Consider the following 14,374-nt stretch of genomic DNA (forward strand, 5'->3'; position numbering starts at 1 on the left):
ACACCTTCTCCTATGATGCTTTGCACGTAGTGGCCTGCCTTTAGACAAGCGCCAGTAAGGAAAATATATATATATATATATATATATATAAAAGGGAAACAACAATGTTACTGCAGCATTTTGTCTCCTCCTTGCGCGCAAAAAACTCATCCGTGACGAACAAGGGAACTGATAGCACCCGGCACCATTAACAAAAGGATGTAAAAAGAAGAAGAAAAAACACGACCATCAGATGATACGATAAAGATGAAAAGCAAACGAATAATGTGTGAGACTGAAAGGGTCAAACAGTGCACAAAGAAATGAAGAGGAGACCATAAAACATAAGCATAACCCCCTTAAGAGAAGATATATGCACGGAAAAGAAAAAAAACGAAGACGGGAGAGAAGGGAAAAAAAAAAAAAGAAACACGATGCCAGGAGTAAGCGGTGAGTTACATTGCTACTCTCCAACGACAATCACCTCAACAGTCCGAATATCAAAGCTGCTCACGCTATCTGAGGTGGAAGGACCGGCGCTCAACGACGGCAACGATGGATCTCTCCAGTGCGTTAGTGGTGGGGAGTCAAACGTGACGCATGCAGCAGTGGAACCGCTAGAAATAGAGTTACTGAGAAAAAGGCTACAGCCACCTCCTCCACCTATGGCAATTCTTTGGGGAGTACAATTTATGAACTTTTCATTCCTCCCCGTGGCGTGGAAGGTTCGGATTGCGGGTTCCTGTGGAGAAGGAGGAATACGTATTTGAAAAACAAACGTTGTGCTCCCACCGTAAAATCTCCTATTGTCCAAAGAAAGAGGATGTGACATACATACACCAATCACGAACCCTCCTTTTTTTTCGTTTCCCTCTTCAGTCACGACATCCTCCAAACACACTGCTGACATGTCTAGCTCCAGTAACAATATCATTTTCGGCTGCTTCCCGTCCCTCTTAGCGTTGTTGACTTCGCGCTGGCACGCGTTTATCATATTAGAGTAACTATAACCGTGGAAACGCGTACCGTATATAAGGCGCCACGGTGCAAACTGCCACATGAGCGGCAGCCGATCGTGAAGCAACTTTCGAGCTCCCCAAGGCAAGACGCTAATGCCACATTCTTCTGTGTTTGGAGGCAGTGAATCGTCCTCAGTAGCTCGCCTCCATTTCTCCTCACGTTCCGTAAGTTCCCTCACCAGTTGCTTTGTAGCGTACAATGTCTCCGAATTAAAGGCAGAGAAGTCAAACGAAAGATCCGGAGCAAACGCTGATGATGATTGCCTCTTATCCCCTAGATGAAATGGGCTTGTTGGAGAGGGCATAAACAGTTCGTTGCTTTTTCTTGTCGACGAATCCAACAGAAGATCTCTAGGAGTACTGCATGAGTCTATGACGGTAAGCTCACCTTGATCGCTTTCCTGTACCGCACCCACTGCTTGGCTAATGGTACATCGAGCCGAAATTACAGACGACTCCTCCCGCATCTGTAGTTCTATCGAAGTCAACGCATCAGAGCACAATCCATGCAAAGTAACGCTAACTAAGTGATTGAGACGGAAACGACTAATGCTTGAGTCCCTTTGTTGATGCCACACCGAGAGAACATCACCCCCGGCGCTGCTCCTAAGCTCGTCAGTAATTAGTGAAAGCCCAACGTTAAGTTCATGCACGACAGAGGGCAGCAACGCATGACAACTGTCCCATCCGCTTAAATGATCGTTATTCTCAGCGTCTACTCTCCCGGCCTCTGGCACTGCATGATGGGAAAAACGACTGTGCAGGGGGAGTAGTTTCATTGAGTCACAATATCGACATGCAATAACCAACAATCGCAACGCAACCTCACCGAAAGAATCGTATTCTCCATTCACATCAGTTTCCTCTGGAAGTAGAAGTAGTCCAACGCCCTTTCTTGAAGGAAGCCACAAGGTGCACCTCTCATTCTCTGCTTGATGCTCGACCCGAGGAGGTGTCATCCGCACTGGAACCATACAACTGACGTGACGCAACAATCCTTGGGGCTCCTTTTCAAATTCATGGTGTGTTGTTCCCTGGGAGCAGGCGTTAATGGGTTGGTTCCCTCCTCCAGCATCTGTGGGCATCGGTGGGTGCGCAGCAGAACCATGCAAACCTTTAACCAACGGCAACACTGAGGACCAACTGGCCTCTTCGGCACCACCACCCGAATGTTTCTCACTTCTTGCACCTCTTTCAGTTCCCACCCAAGCGTTTTGAAAATATATATTACCGCGAAAATCCCGAGCGAAGGCGACAGCCACCTTGGCAACGTGCACCTCCAACCAATTAAGTCTTCTCTGACTACCATCATCTCCTTCAGTTGTTGCTTCTCCTCCTGTTTCCTCACCGATTTCCCCCTCGCAACAGGCACCAAACAACTCAGAAAACATCGCCTCCTCCATCTCCTTAACTCCAGAGAACCTGCCGTAACTCATGCTACAAATGAGCTCATCACACACATGCACAACCGACCCTTCAATAGTCGTGTCTGAAGACGTTGCCTTCCTCGGTGATGGCGGGGATCGAAAATGATACATTCGCACAGAACGCCTTGCAAGATAGTTCTCCACGATAAAATTAGTAAGGGATAACACTTCAAACTTTGAATCTACAACTCCAAACTCTGCCGAGAGGTTAGCTCCGGCGTCTTTCGCACTTTCGTGTAAATAAACACATTGACGCCACTGCCAGCGGCGCGAGTGATGAAATTTGGATATAATGTACATTACATCATGTGGGGTACTACAAAGAAGAGCGAGAGCACAAGCATTCCGCAGGCAACTGATGTGGTGGACGAACCACATTAGTTGTCCGCTCCTATCATGCCTAAAATCTACTTCGCTATGTCTGTGAACTTGTTTAGCCCGATCGGGTCCCGGACACCCCGCTGCCCGGTGCACAATGTAATCCCACGAAAGTGATCCAGTGTACTTCAACTCCTCTTGTACATTTCCTACATCTTCGGCTTCACTGTTGACTCCACTTTCCGGAGATATCTCTCGCTTCATCCCCCTCTCATCCTCAGCCTTCGCCATCCGCCGCAGTTGTCCCAAGTCTACTACCCGCAACCACTCGTATGCCTCCCTAATGCACCCCCGCTTCCACATGCAGTATGTTGTATTCCACAGTAATGTAAGGAAAACTACAGCCACAAAATATGGGGGTTTTGGGTTGCCGTCACAAAGTTCTAAATGCAAAACATCTTCGCGTAACGGCGATAAAATGGTAGAGAGCCAATCTACCGTCCTTTCTCGCTGTGATGACACATCGGTGTACATTAGTCTCTCAAATCCAAACAGACCACCGTTTCCGAGTCTCAACTGGAAGCAGACTTCCACCAACTCCTCCAGTACGTTACATTTCGTAGAAAACAAGAAGAGCGCTACTGCGAAATTGCGCTCCGAAAGAAGCGTGTGCTGCTGCTCCGCGGACGCGAAGGCGCATTCCACGATTGAGTTTAGTAACATTGAGTCGTCCCAATTGCAAACTGAAGCCCCACCACCGCTGCCAAAGGTGGAGATGAGTTGACTCCAATCGCCCCCGTCCGCAGCGACTAGTTGTTCATTATTCACCTCTTCCGAATCATCAAATGGCGCAGTGAGAGCATGCCACAGACTCCCCAAGTACGTCCTTCTCGTCTCGGGCTCCTCCACTTTGCCGAAAAACGGTTCACCCTCCTCCCCCACACGTAATACCTCTTCCTGGAGTGCGATAGCTTTCTCGATGTAATTTGCTTCCTGTCTTCTAATCGCTACCAGTATCGTTTCTTCCCCTTTCAGCAGGGAAGTAATGTCTGACAATGCACCAGATAGCTTCTCCCCCGCACCAACAGTTTCAGCCCCTTCACAAACCTCGGCAAAACGATGTAAACAGGCGAGGAACCGACGTTCCAATGATGACAATTGGGCTGCAAGAGCAAAACCATGTGAAAGTGCAAGCAAAACCCGCATGTCCTTCTCCCTGATATTCTCTTCACAGCTATTCACGACACCCGCCAACTCCCCGAGACATCTCTCCAACATACGCCACCACTTCATCAAGAACTCAGAATTGGTGGAGAAGCCGTCATCCTCAAGTAACACGACAGTGGCTGCCACTGTTGCCACGACGTTACTTGAGCGCCGTATACTTTCGCCAAGTATTCGCATGAGGTACGTCGTCTTCGGTGTTTGCGCAGGTGAGATTTTGAAGGGGTTCGTTAAGAAACACCGCGAAGGGGTCACGCATGGTGACTGTGCACGAGATCCTCCGCGGCCGCTCATAGCGGCTCTGCGAAACTGGATGCTTTGGCGCCCCGATTGTGTTGGAACAATCGTATTAATTGGAGTTACCTGTCTCGCCTTCCGGCAACACGACAAAAAATGACAGAGGGTATGAAACTACTAATCCACCTCGAATCTATAGCATGAAGTCGTTATAATTATTATCATTATTACAAATTGGGTATAGTGCCAACAATTTCATTGAATGAAATACGGTTGAACAAGAGCAGCGAGTATCTGACAGTGCGTACGGACGGCATGCGTTTCGCGACCACATTGGTCCCAAAGACGAAGAACAATATGCAGTAAATAAAATGATGAAAGCGAAAAAAGGGGGAAGAAATAAAAGTTGCCGTCCACGTGTCCAGCTACACCAACGGCGACCGAAGCCGCCAAAACGGGTGCTCAATCAAATAAACCGAAGCCCATATCGTCATCATCCTCTTCTTCCTCCTTCTTCTTGTCGTCAGCAGCAGCAGGAGCAGCGCCACCAGCGGCAGCAGCGGCCGGAGCAGCAGGAAGAGCTCCTTCTTGAGGAGCAACGGCTGCAGCGGCAGCTAAAAGGCTTTCGATCGGTTTCTTCTCAAGGAAACGAGCAAAAAGGATGGGCAGTGTGTCACGTACTTCCAAACCAGCAGCCTTGCAGGCGGAGTTAATGCTCTCGGCAGTGATGGGGAGACCAGCATCGCTCAGCATTAGAGAAGCGTATGTACACGCTAACGTGTCTGCAGGGTTTATCGATTGTGCCATCCTCCCTTTACAGTAGAACCTTTACATTAGGTTTTGAAAATATGAGATTGAGGCACAAGAGAAAAGAACGTAATAGAAAGTGAATTGACACAAACGGCAATTGTCTAGGTAGTTAAAATTAATCAATATATGGTAAAAAAAAAAAAGAGGAAATTGACGTATGTGGAAAGCGGAAGAAGAAATGTATCGGCTTCGCTGTGACGAATGTGAAAGGCGCAACGCCATAATATTACAAGAAATGGGTTATTTTACCATCTTTCCTGCAGAGTGGCAATGTCACATCGTTTCACCTCACCTCATCTCTCATTCTCTCCCTTTCCTCACCTTGTTGAATATTTATTCCATTCTGTTTTCGTTGGTGTGGAGGAGAGGAACAAAACAAAAAACAAAACCTGTCAAAATCACAATCTCATCAACTGAAAAAAACAAACAAACAAACAGTAAAGAAAACAATAAAAGAAACAAAAATAATCAATAAAGTAAAGAATCGAAATAATATATTGTTTTTAAAAATTGATCATATGATCAAAAAGCAAAAAAAAAGTGGGAAGAATAAGGGATGGTAAAACAACAACGGAAAGATCACACTGAAAGTTTTTAAAGGCTAATATAACGATTTTGAAATTAATGAAACAGAGGGATCACTTATAAAAGAGATAGCAATTAAAAATGAAATGAAATGAAAAAGTGACTCCCATATCAGAACACGTGAGGCGCTTCCGGGAGTAGGTGCTATGACTCTGTGAAACTGGAGTGTAAAAAGAAAAAAAGTGGCAGGGGATAAAATCTTGTGCTTACTCTTCTCGCATGGAGCATTCATATCCCTTCTCGTAACGAGGGGTTTCTGTTTGTTACGCATGTGAAGATTAAACAAATATTCTGGTTTCACTCTCAAACGCGGGAACTAAAGTGCCTCTACGGCTGAATACACGGTAACCAACAAATAATAATAACAATAATTTATTTTTTAAAGAAAAAAAATAACTTAAACACAGAGAAGGCATTTTTGTTTTTAGAAAACGAGGGAAGATAAACACAGTATAAATAACTAAGAGAAAGAACGAAATATTTAATGATAGAAATAATCGTATGGAGAAAAAGAAAGAAGAAAAGTCTTCCATGCAGTTTCACAACACCCGCTAGAGAAAGTAATCAGCGCTGTTAAGAACGAAGTGATAAGCGCGATAAGGGAAAATAAAATAAGAAGGGGGAAGATTTTCGAACTACAACGACGAGAAAACGTTTTGTCTATGTACCACCCCCCAATGCACTTAAAACGCTATAGCCGCAGGGAGGCAGTGGTGGTAGTATTAATGAGATTAGTTTTGAGCATATTTCCCCCTTTAAAATAAGTGAATGATAACAACAATCCAACCACACTATTCAACAAAATGCCACGATGTGGCTTCAATCGCGCTGCCGGTGCCACTATCACTCGCGGTGGTTGGTGTTGTTGGGTTGGTTGTGGTGGAGGTGGTAAATATACCGGCACTATCCTCCTCATCTTCACTTGAAACGCTCCATAAGACACCTCCGACATATAGTGAAGGGTCCTCGCATTCACCCAAAAAATGATGTAGTTGTGGTGTTTTGGCACATGCGCATTTCATCTCACACTGCGGTGCACATTGGTCATATGCCCCTTCTAAGGTACTGGTACCCGAACTCTCGCGGAACCGCTTTGAACCGGTCACCACGTCAAAAGCTGCCGTGCATTCGCTGGTTCCGAGCACATCACTTCTAAGTGACTGAAGAACACCACGGGCATGGCGGATGGCGTGGCGGAGAAGTCGCAACGAATGCGACGAGAATATCAGTTCATCCTCGGAAGTAGCGCAAGACAAACCGCGTGTAAGCAGGTGATGGGCGGGATTTGTTGCAATGCCGTTTGAAGAGTGGGTGGGGAGGAAGGAACTTGCAGATGCATGACTGCGTGAAGTAATAGTTGTTTGGTCATCATTACAACCACAATCGCCGTTACCAAGAACACTGACCTCTTCAGTACACCCAAGAGGTCTCCACGGGTTTCGGGAAGGAAAATCCGCTTGCTGCCTTCGACGGCGCTGCGGGCGGCTAAAGCCACGAACCGCATGCAACAGCGAAGATATTTTTGAAAAGTAATCGTGCACGCAAGCCACTAATGCCGAATTTACCCCATCCTTCTTAGCCGCATCGGATATCATTCCCCTTTTCATCGACAGCTCACACAAGCAGGAGGCGGGGCGCAGAATATATGCAAAGTACGTTCGCGCAAGTGAACGAGAGTACCCTGAGGGCCGAAACGCCATCCAACAGATAAGCACAACGAAGCAACGCATTAGGATCCGCGTTACTTGTGTAGGCTCAGCATTGGCTCGACCATGACCGCAATCTTCTGCTTCTTTACGAGTGAGTTTACCAACTTCTGTTGTAGTTCGCTCCAGGACGCTCATTACCTCACGATCCAATAGTAGTTCACTGAAAAGTGCTGAGGACGAAGCAAGGAACTGTGCCACCTCGAAAAACTCCCTCGCTTCTTCAACGTGCCGTGTCTCAGCCGTGATTTGCTCTACGCAGAAGAATGAAAAAAACTTTAAAAATCGGACCGCGCCATATCCCCTTGCAGTGGCGACTGCATTCGGACAGCGAATTGGGAGGGAGGAAAGAGCCTTGTTTTTCCCATTACACTCTCTCTCTACAGCATCACTGTGGGAGTCACGTTGCCGCCACCACCACCATAAAGACATAGGGCTCTGTGTCAGCAGCGAAATCGCACGGTTGTGGCTCGCTGGCCGCGGTAAACGCGATGATCTGCATCCGGAAACCTCTGGGATCAGAGTCTGTGCGCTGACAAGTGGCTGCAATGCAGTAAGAATTGTAGCTTCCAACCCTGAAAGAATGCAGGGGAACAGTCCCCGTGCTAGTTCAATGGCGATGTAGTACACAACGGCCACAGCTGATGGATACACGGAAGTTGAATCTGCGTCTCTTTGCGCAACATCTCCATCCCTGCCATTTGTGTATGCCTCTTGCGGAACATAACGATGCAGCCAGAGCCTTATTTGTTCCTCCTGTGTGTGAGCAAAGATGCCACCTTCATCCAGCAAGCAACGCTGTGCATCATCCACCCCTGCCGTTTCACTCACGTGGAGTTTCTGGCCCCCGTTATGCAACCGTAACTCACCCATATGAGAAACAACATGGAGAGCGGCGATGCAAAACCCTTCCAACACGGAAACTGCGGAAAGCTTGTTCATCAACCCTCCGACCAGTCTGGTCTCCGGAGTCGAAGGAAGTGGTGTGGAAAGTTGGCAACGCACCCCCGAGGTGTAGAAAAAAGCGGTGAGCCACTTGGGAATTTTTGGTGTTTTCACCTCTCTCAGAGTTACCGATCCACCATTGTACAGCTCAACAAGTCGCCTTTCCGTATCTGGTGGAAGTCGTAACCCGAACACAAAATCGGGTGGTAACCGCACCGCACATACGGGCGGCAGATGTGAGACAGGGTTGATCCCAGTCTCTGATATACTGAAGGCAGTGTTACGGAAAGTTTCTCCGAAATGAGTAGCAGAAGGATCGGCTCCCGTTCCATAAGGTGTTGCTTTGGGCGTCGCCAACCTGCGGCCACGAAAACGGTCAGCGGGGTAGTTGGGACCAGCAGCAGCTTCTTCGCAATCAAATGCATCGCAACAACAGGTGGCTGCAGTTGGAGTGGATTCCCTTCCCTCCCATGCGCCACCCATGTTGGTCATTTCCTCCTTCCTGTTCCGCCACTCTGAATTGACAATTTGTTGCAGGCGCAGAGAGGTAGCAGAGCCGTTAGCCGCCAATTCCGATTCTGTCGATGGGGATGAGAATGAGACCGCCGCAGGTACACGAACAGTGTATACAACACTGTGGCCACTGCCCCGGCCCGATTGAATGAGTTGCAGTGAAACATCGCAATCGATAGCTGCGATTGAACCCTCTGTAGTCCTTTCCTGTGAAACACACGATCCCTGCTCTCCATTGCATGTCTCCCTTGTGTTCCCGCTAATGGTGGTGTGAGGGCGGGTGGCACCTGCGTGAGCGGAGAGATACTCGTCGGTGAAAAAGTCCATTTCGGCATTCAGTACCGATCGCTCCTCAAGTCCTCTCTGTTCCTCATTCACCAACATATTATGAGGTTGTGAGGTGCTGCTGTTGATGAGCTCAACACCACACGGTAACAACAACCGCGGCATGAGATTTTATTAATGTAATTATTACCTGCGCTTTAACTTTTGATATGGATAATTGACAACAACAAACAATGTGAAAAAGGGAAGGTATATGTGAGAAGTACGACAACAACCACACTCCCTTAGTTTCCAGCGCAGCAGATCAGACATCGAAGCAAAGAAAAAAAATCACTTCTTTTCTCGAATATAAATGGATTCATTAACCGAAGAATCCTCACGTAACACCACATATGGAGTAACTCCTCTTCCACACAGCTAATATTGGGGAAACGAAGGAACCTCTACTTCAGTTGTAGCGACGTTTAAGTACCAAAAAACTTGCATATACTGAAGATTCGAAATAAATCAATAAATAACCACACACCTGCCACACTATGTATTGCTCATAGTGACGATTATGTGTGTGATTTCCTTTTTTTAAATACACAAAGTTTCAGGAACCGAAACCACCAACCACACAGTGCCGGCTGCCTCGTTCCACAGATCCCTCACTTTCACTGCGTTCTGCCCGAGCTAAAGTGAAGACCCTATAGAATTTACAGAGGTTTAAATCAAATAACGAAACCTCCAATCGACATTCAAACGCAAACAATATGTTGAAGCACAGTCCAAACATGTGGCACCTGCTCATGTCTATGCTTCAGTGATGGAATAACGCATATATTCATTATTTTCACTTTAGGAAACGAAAGGAAATCTTAACAGTCATGCCTTACAAGCCATGATGCTCTTGCATCAATTTGCTAAATAATCAGAAGTAATATAAATATATTTATATATATACCCGCATCCGCAAGAACAGGAATCTCTGCATCCACACAAAATTTCACAGAGAAGTGAAATGAGTGAAACGGAACATTTCGCATTTTAATACCTCCATGAGGTAATTTTTTTTTGTCACGAATCCATGAAAGGAAAGGAAGAAGAGTGACTACCGCTTCAAGTATTGAGGGGAGGAGGGGGAGAATGTTGATTCTAAACAACAGCAAACAACAACTTTACCCTTTAATAAAAGAAAAAGACAAAAAAGGAAACCAAATATATAATCTAAGAAACAACGAGTTAATAAATGCAGATATGCGAAATAAAGTTATACAGTAGCATGCGTTCAACAAACATTTTACCAAACTTCTTTTTCCTTTTTGCTTTCTTTCACACGTCTGCTTAAATGTGAGCATAAACGGATAACAATAATAACGTATCACAGCGTTGACACATGAAACAGTAAAAGAAGCATGGGAGAGAAATTCTTTTTTTTTGTATCATCGCCCGCCGCATTGTAAAAAATAAAAATAAAAATGAAAGATAATATTTAAAAAAAAGCAAACAAAAGTAGAAATTCACTAAGGAGGGTAATTAAGGGTTAGTAACCTATCTAAAAATTAAAAAAAAATACTCTGGTACCGAGGGCTGAATTGCCGACGAGAGTTAGTTAAGGAACCAGGAAAAAAAAGCGGGAAAAAAAAAGGGAGAACAAGTGCTCACACATGAAATAACAAAATAAAACGAAGAAAAAAAGGTAAATGTGCTAATCCCTTGAGAACTGAGAACGCAAGGCACACTTAATGTATTTTGGCTGTTTATAACATTCCTACCACTACAAAAAAAAACCTTTCTTTTCTCCCTCCAAGCACCCTAACACAAACAATGACAAACTCTACTAAATTTCGTGTTCGATTTAATGTGATTTGCCTCTCACCTCACTTCATGTCCATTTTTCCTTTCCTTTTTCATTTATTTTCGTTCTATTATTTCGTTCTCCTCTTCCACCGCCGTATCTCCCTTTTCCTCCTTTCACATGATCAGTTACCAAACATACATATAAATACAGACACAATTATAAATAAATTAATAAATATATAAGTATATATATTATATACATTTGTCTGTGTGTTTAGACAACAGTCCACGAGCGAGTGGCAACAAGAAAAGAATAGAAAAAAAAGTAAGGTAGAATATATATGCGGTGCTCATATATTTTCTCACTAAAAGCAGTAACACACCTCGTCCCCCTCCCACTCCCTTCCCACCTTCTTCCACAACTGCAAAAGGCCGCCGCCGTTGTTTGGAAACTACGCCCTTTCGGTAGAAAAAATAAAAAAATAGAAGAACCTTATCTTTTCTTCAGATGTGACAGAAAACACACAACCGCACAATTACAGCACAATCAGTCTCACTATGTGTCCTTATTTATTTTTTTCTTCCATCATGCTCCATTTGCTCCCTATAAGCAAACGGTTTTAAACAAATACAAAAACAAACACTTCGGTTTATATAACGCGTAAATAAACAATAATAAATTAATAAATATTCATTTATTTGATGTATGGAGCACCTCACTAAACACAACATCAGCGAGTCTCATCTGACTCTCTCGTGTGAGGCATCTTGCGGAAGTTGCAATGCCGCACGATCCAACTCTTCCATACGATGTTCAAATTCCTCCCTCCTCTTGAGAGGGCGAACCAACACGAGCGCAACGCATCCGATAATACACACAATGACGGTTCCCAGAAGCACCTTTGCTGAATCAGTTCGCGTAGGATTCTCCCCAAGCACTTCACCAAAAACTACGGTCAACACCAAATTAGACAAACATGCCGCCCACGTCAGTACTGGTGCGCTTGTGGACTCCCTCATAGGGAAAGTTAACTCAACAACGAAATCAAACATGATGGGCAACATGAAGTTTTGGCAAAGCCCGGCTACTCCACCCCAAAGAAGGAATACAACTACGACATAGTAAATACGGTGGTCGTCGCCAGAAGGACCAAAATAGTAGCAAAGGCACAAAGCGCAAACATTTACAACAAGTATGATAGAGATAACAAGCAGTGACTGCTTGTGCCTCCAATTTTGGCCAAAGTAATGCATGACAATTGGGGCTATAACACTGCCAAGTACAAGATTCAGGAAACTTATCCACCCCGATTCGGATCCAGTTACACCAAATGGCACAAGGCACTGCGGAAGCACCGTCGCCACGGACCAAATGAGACCGAGTTCTGCGGCGCTTGCAATTGAGAGAAAAACAAAGGAGGAATTAGTTCTCATCGCTCGGAAAGTGTCCCCCAGCGTGGAGAAGACATTGATGGGTTCTGCGACAGACTCGACATCATCATCGTCATACATATTTAGTCTATCATCCTCTACTACTTCAAGTGGTGGTTGAGTTTCAGCGGGAGCTCCGGCACCACTTTGACGGTTCTGGCGTTCACGTAAGGTTCTCAAACGTTTCGCCTCCATTTTCTGTTGTCTGTCAGCAGCGTAGCTTGGTGATTGCCGTGGGAGCTGGGGAATAATAAAGGTAAGTGCAAACGTGCCGGCACATAGACCAAATTGAAACCAAAAGAGAGCAGCAAAGTGGCGCTGTTCCTGTTTCTCAGGACTAACGAAGAAAACGGGAATTAATGCACCCAAACCACAACCTACATTGAGACAAATGGTCATTACAGCGTTGGCGGCCACACGTTCCTCCACGGGAAACCATCGATTAGCAATGAGTGGCGGGGGTGCAATCGTGAGAATTTCTGTTACAGAGTTAAAGGCCTGGGCGAGAAACAAAAGAATCATATGTGGCCATGCATACACTGCAACAAGTTTAATACTTGCACCAATAGCATTGGCTGTCGCCGCAATAAGGATTCCCGCTTTTAGTCCAGTTACCTCAAACAACTTACAACTGAGGAACACAGCAACAACGTAAGCGATGACGTATGTTGTTGCAAGGTAGTTCACTTGCACGGCAGTCATATTGAAATAGGTACGTGTTTCATCGAATATTGAAGCAAATGCAATCCACTGCATGGCATTTGAAATGGACAATAGGCAAAATATAGCAGCAACAGCAAAACGCCATGGATCTCCCTTCATTCGAGTTTCCATTGAATTGACGCCATCACCGGAGTCATCGCTGCATCTGTTGGGATTTTGTTCCTCTTCAGTGAAAGCGGGCCTCACCTCACCTGACAGACCGTCCGTAGTTAAAGTTTGGCACATCCCTTTTTGACGCACTTGTCACCTCTTTTTTTTCCCCCCCTTTTCTTTTTCCCTCTTTGTATTTCTTCTTCTTCGCTTTCTCTGTATAGTTAGTTTGCTTATTTCCCCAAAGTAGGTTAAGAGTAATTTTTTTAAATTTTCTTTTCCCTCTTTCCAGTAAGCAACAGCAGCAGCAGAAAAACGAACAACAAGAAACATACGGAGAAGAAAGGGAATACTTCCGGGCTTGCAGATGCATCTTTATGACTCCAGACGGTTTCACCGCTTTTCGACACAAAAAAAAAATTAAATTAATAAAGAGAGCAAGGAGGTAAGAATTAACTTAGATAACAATAGTGTGTGCGAAATTTAAAAATTAAAAAAAAACAGACACCAGTAAGCGGTTCTCCGACATAAAAATAAAGAATAAAAGGGCTGGAATATGCCTGCTACCACACAAAAAAAAATAGGGAAACAACAACAGGAACACACCAGATGAAGGGGGAGAAAACGAAAGAAATAAATCTCTACTAAACTCCAACTAAATTATCACAACTTTAAGTAACGATATTACATATGTGCATACATTTGTATCAGTATTTAACCACACGGATCATATTTTGTCGTTGTGTCCCACACACAAACACACGCTTCCATGATAAACACGACATAAAGCAGAGCTGCCCACGCAAATTACATCACTGAGGAAAATTAATGGAGTATTAAATGATCTCCCCTCATTAAAAATAAAAGAAAATGAGCATAACATGGTCCAGTTCGCACGCACCATAATGTGATATCATACATCACAATTTAATATTTCCTCACACGCCTTAACTGACACATGGACCAGAAGCCATATAGTCTTTAAATAAACAAATAAATTTAATTCCTTGTTGTATTTGATTTTGGCTTTTTCTTCTTTTTTGTATTTGATTTTGCCATTTTTCTCTCATTCACAAGGGTGATTTGGTATTTCCACTTCAGCAAATCTCCAATAAAAATATTGGACACAGACTCATTAAAACTTCTAAATCGTCCTATTTTTTTATGTTGATCACCTGTAAAACAAAAGAATGAAAGAAAGGAAAGGAAAGGAAGGGAGAGAAGAGGGGAGTAAATATACCGACACCCTAAATTTTTCCCTCAAAAAAAAAAATCAGAGACGGGTAAAAACAAAAAAAAA

At 44.5% G+C, this 14,374-nt stretch overlaps 4 protein-coding genes across 4 annotated transcripts; all 4 read right to left on the reverse strand.

Moving 5' to 3' along the window:
* Positions 1-442: 442 nt before the first annotated feature.
* On the reverse strand, positions 443-4,261 carry TEOVI_000544900 (putative TLD domain protein; the record flags this gene model as incomplete). The annotated part of the gene is made up of 1 exon (XM_067222070.1): positions 443-4,261. One exon carries the CDS (start codon positions 4,259-4,261, stop codon positions 443-445), a length of 3,819 nt encoding a protein of 1,272 aa, XP_067078171.1.
* Positions 4,262-4,666: 405 nt separating this feature from the next.
* Positions 4,667-5,011, reverse strand: TEOVI_000545000 (60S acidic ribosomal protein P2, putative; the record flags this gene model as incomplete). Its single annotated transcript, XM_067222071.1, has 1 exon — positions 4,667-5,011. The coding sequence occupies one exon, from the start codon at positions 5,009-5,011 to the stop codon at positions 4,667-4,669; it is 345 nt and encodes a 114-aa protein (XP_067078172.1).
* A 1,379-nt stretch (positions 5,012-6,390) lies between these two features.
* On the reverse strand, positions 6,391-9,213 carry TEOVI_000545100 (PTP1-interacting protein, 39 kDa; the record flags this gene model as incomplete). The annotated part of the gene is made up of 1 exon (XM_067222072.1): positions 6,391-9,213. The coding sequence occupies one exon, from the start codon at positions 9,211-9,213 to the stop codon at positions 6,391-6,393; it is 2,823 nt and encodes a 940-aa protein (XP_067078173.1).
* A 2,358-nt stretch (positions 9,214-11,571) lies between these two features.
* On the reverse strand, positions 11,572-13,209 carry TEOVI_000545200 (major facilitator superfamily, putative; the record flags this gene model as incomplete). Its single annotated transcript, XM_067222073.1, has 1 exon — positions 11,572-13,209. One exon carries the CDS (start codon positions 13,207-13,209, stop codon positions 11,572-11,574), a length of 1,638 nt encoding a protein of 545 aa, XP_067078174.1.
* Positions 13,210-14,374: the final 1,165 nt, after the last annotated feature.

Source organism: Trypanosoma equiperdum (genome assembly GCF_001457755.1).
Source record: "Trypanosoma equiperdum strain OVI genome assembly, contig: ctg_1554, whole genome shotgun sequence".
Lineage (NCBI taxonomy): Eukaryota > Euglenozoa > Kinetoplastea > Trypanosomatida > Trypanosomatidae > Trypanosoma > Trypanosoma equiperdum.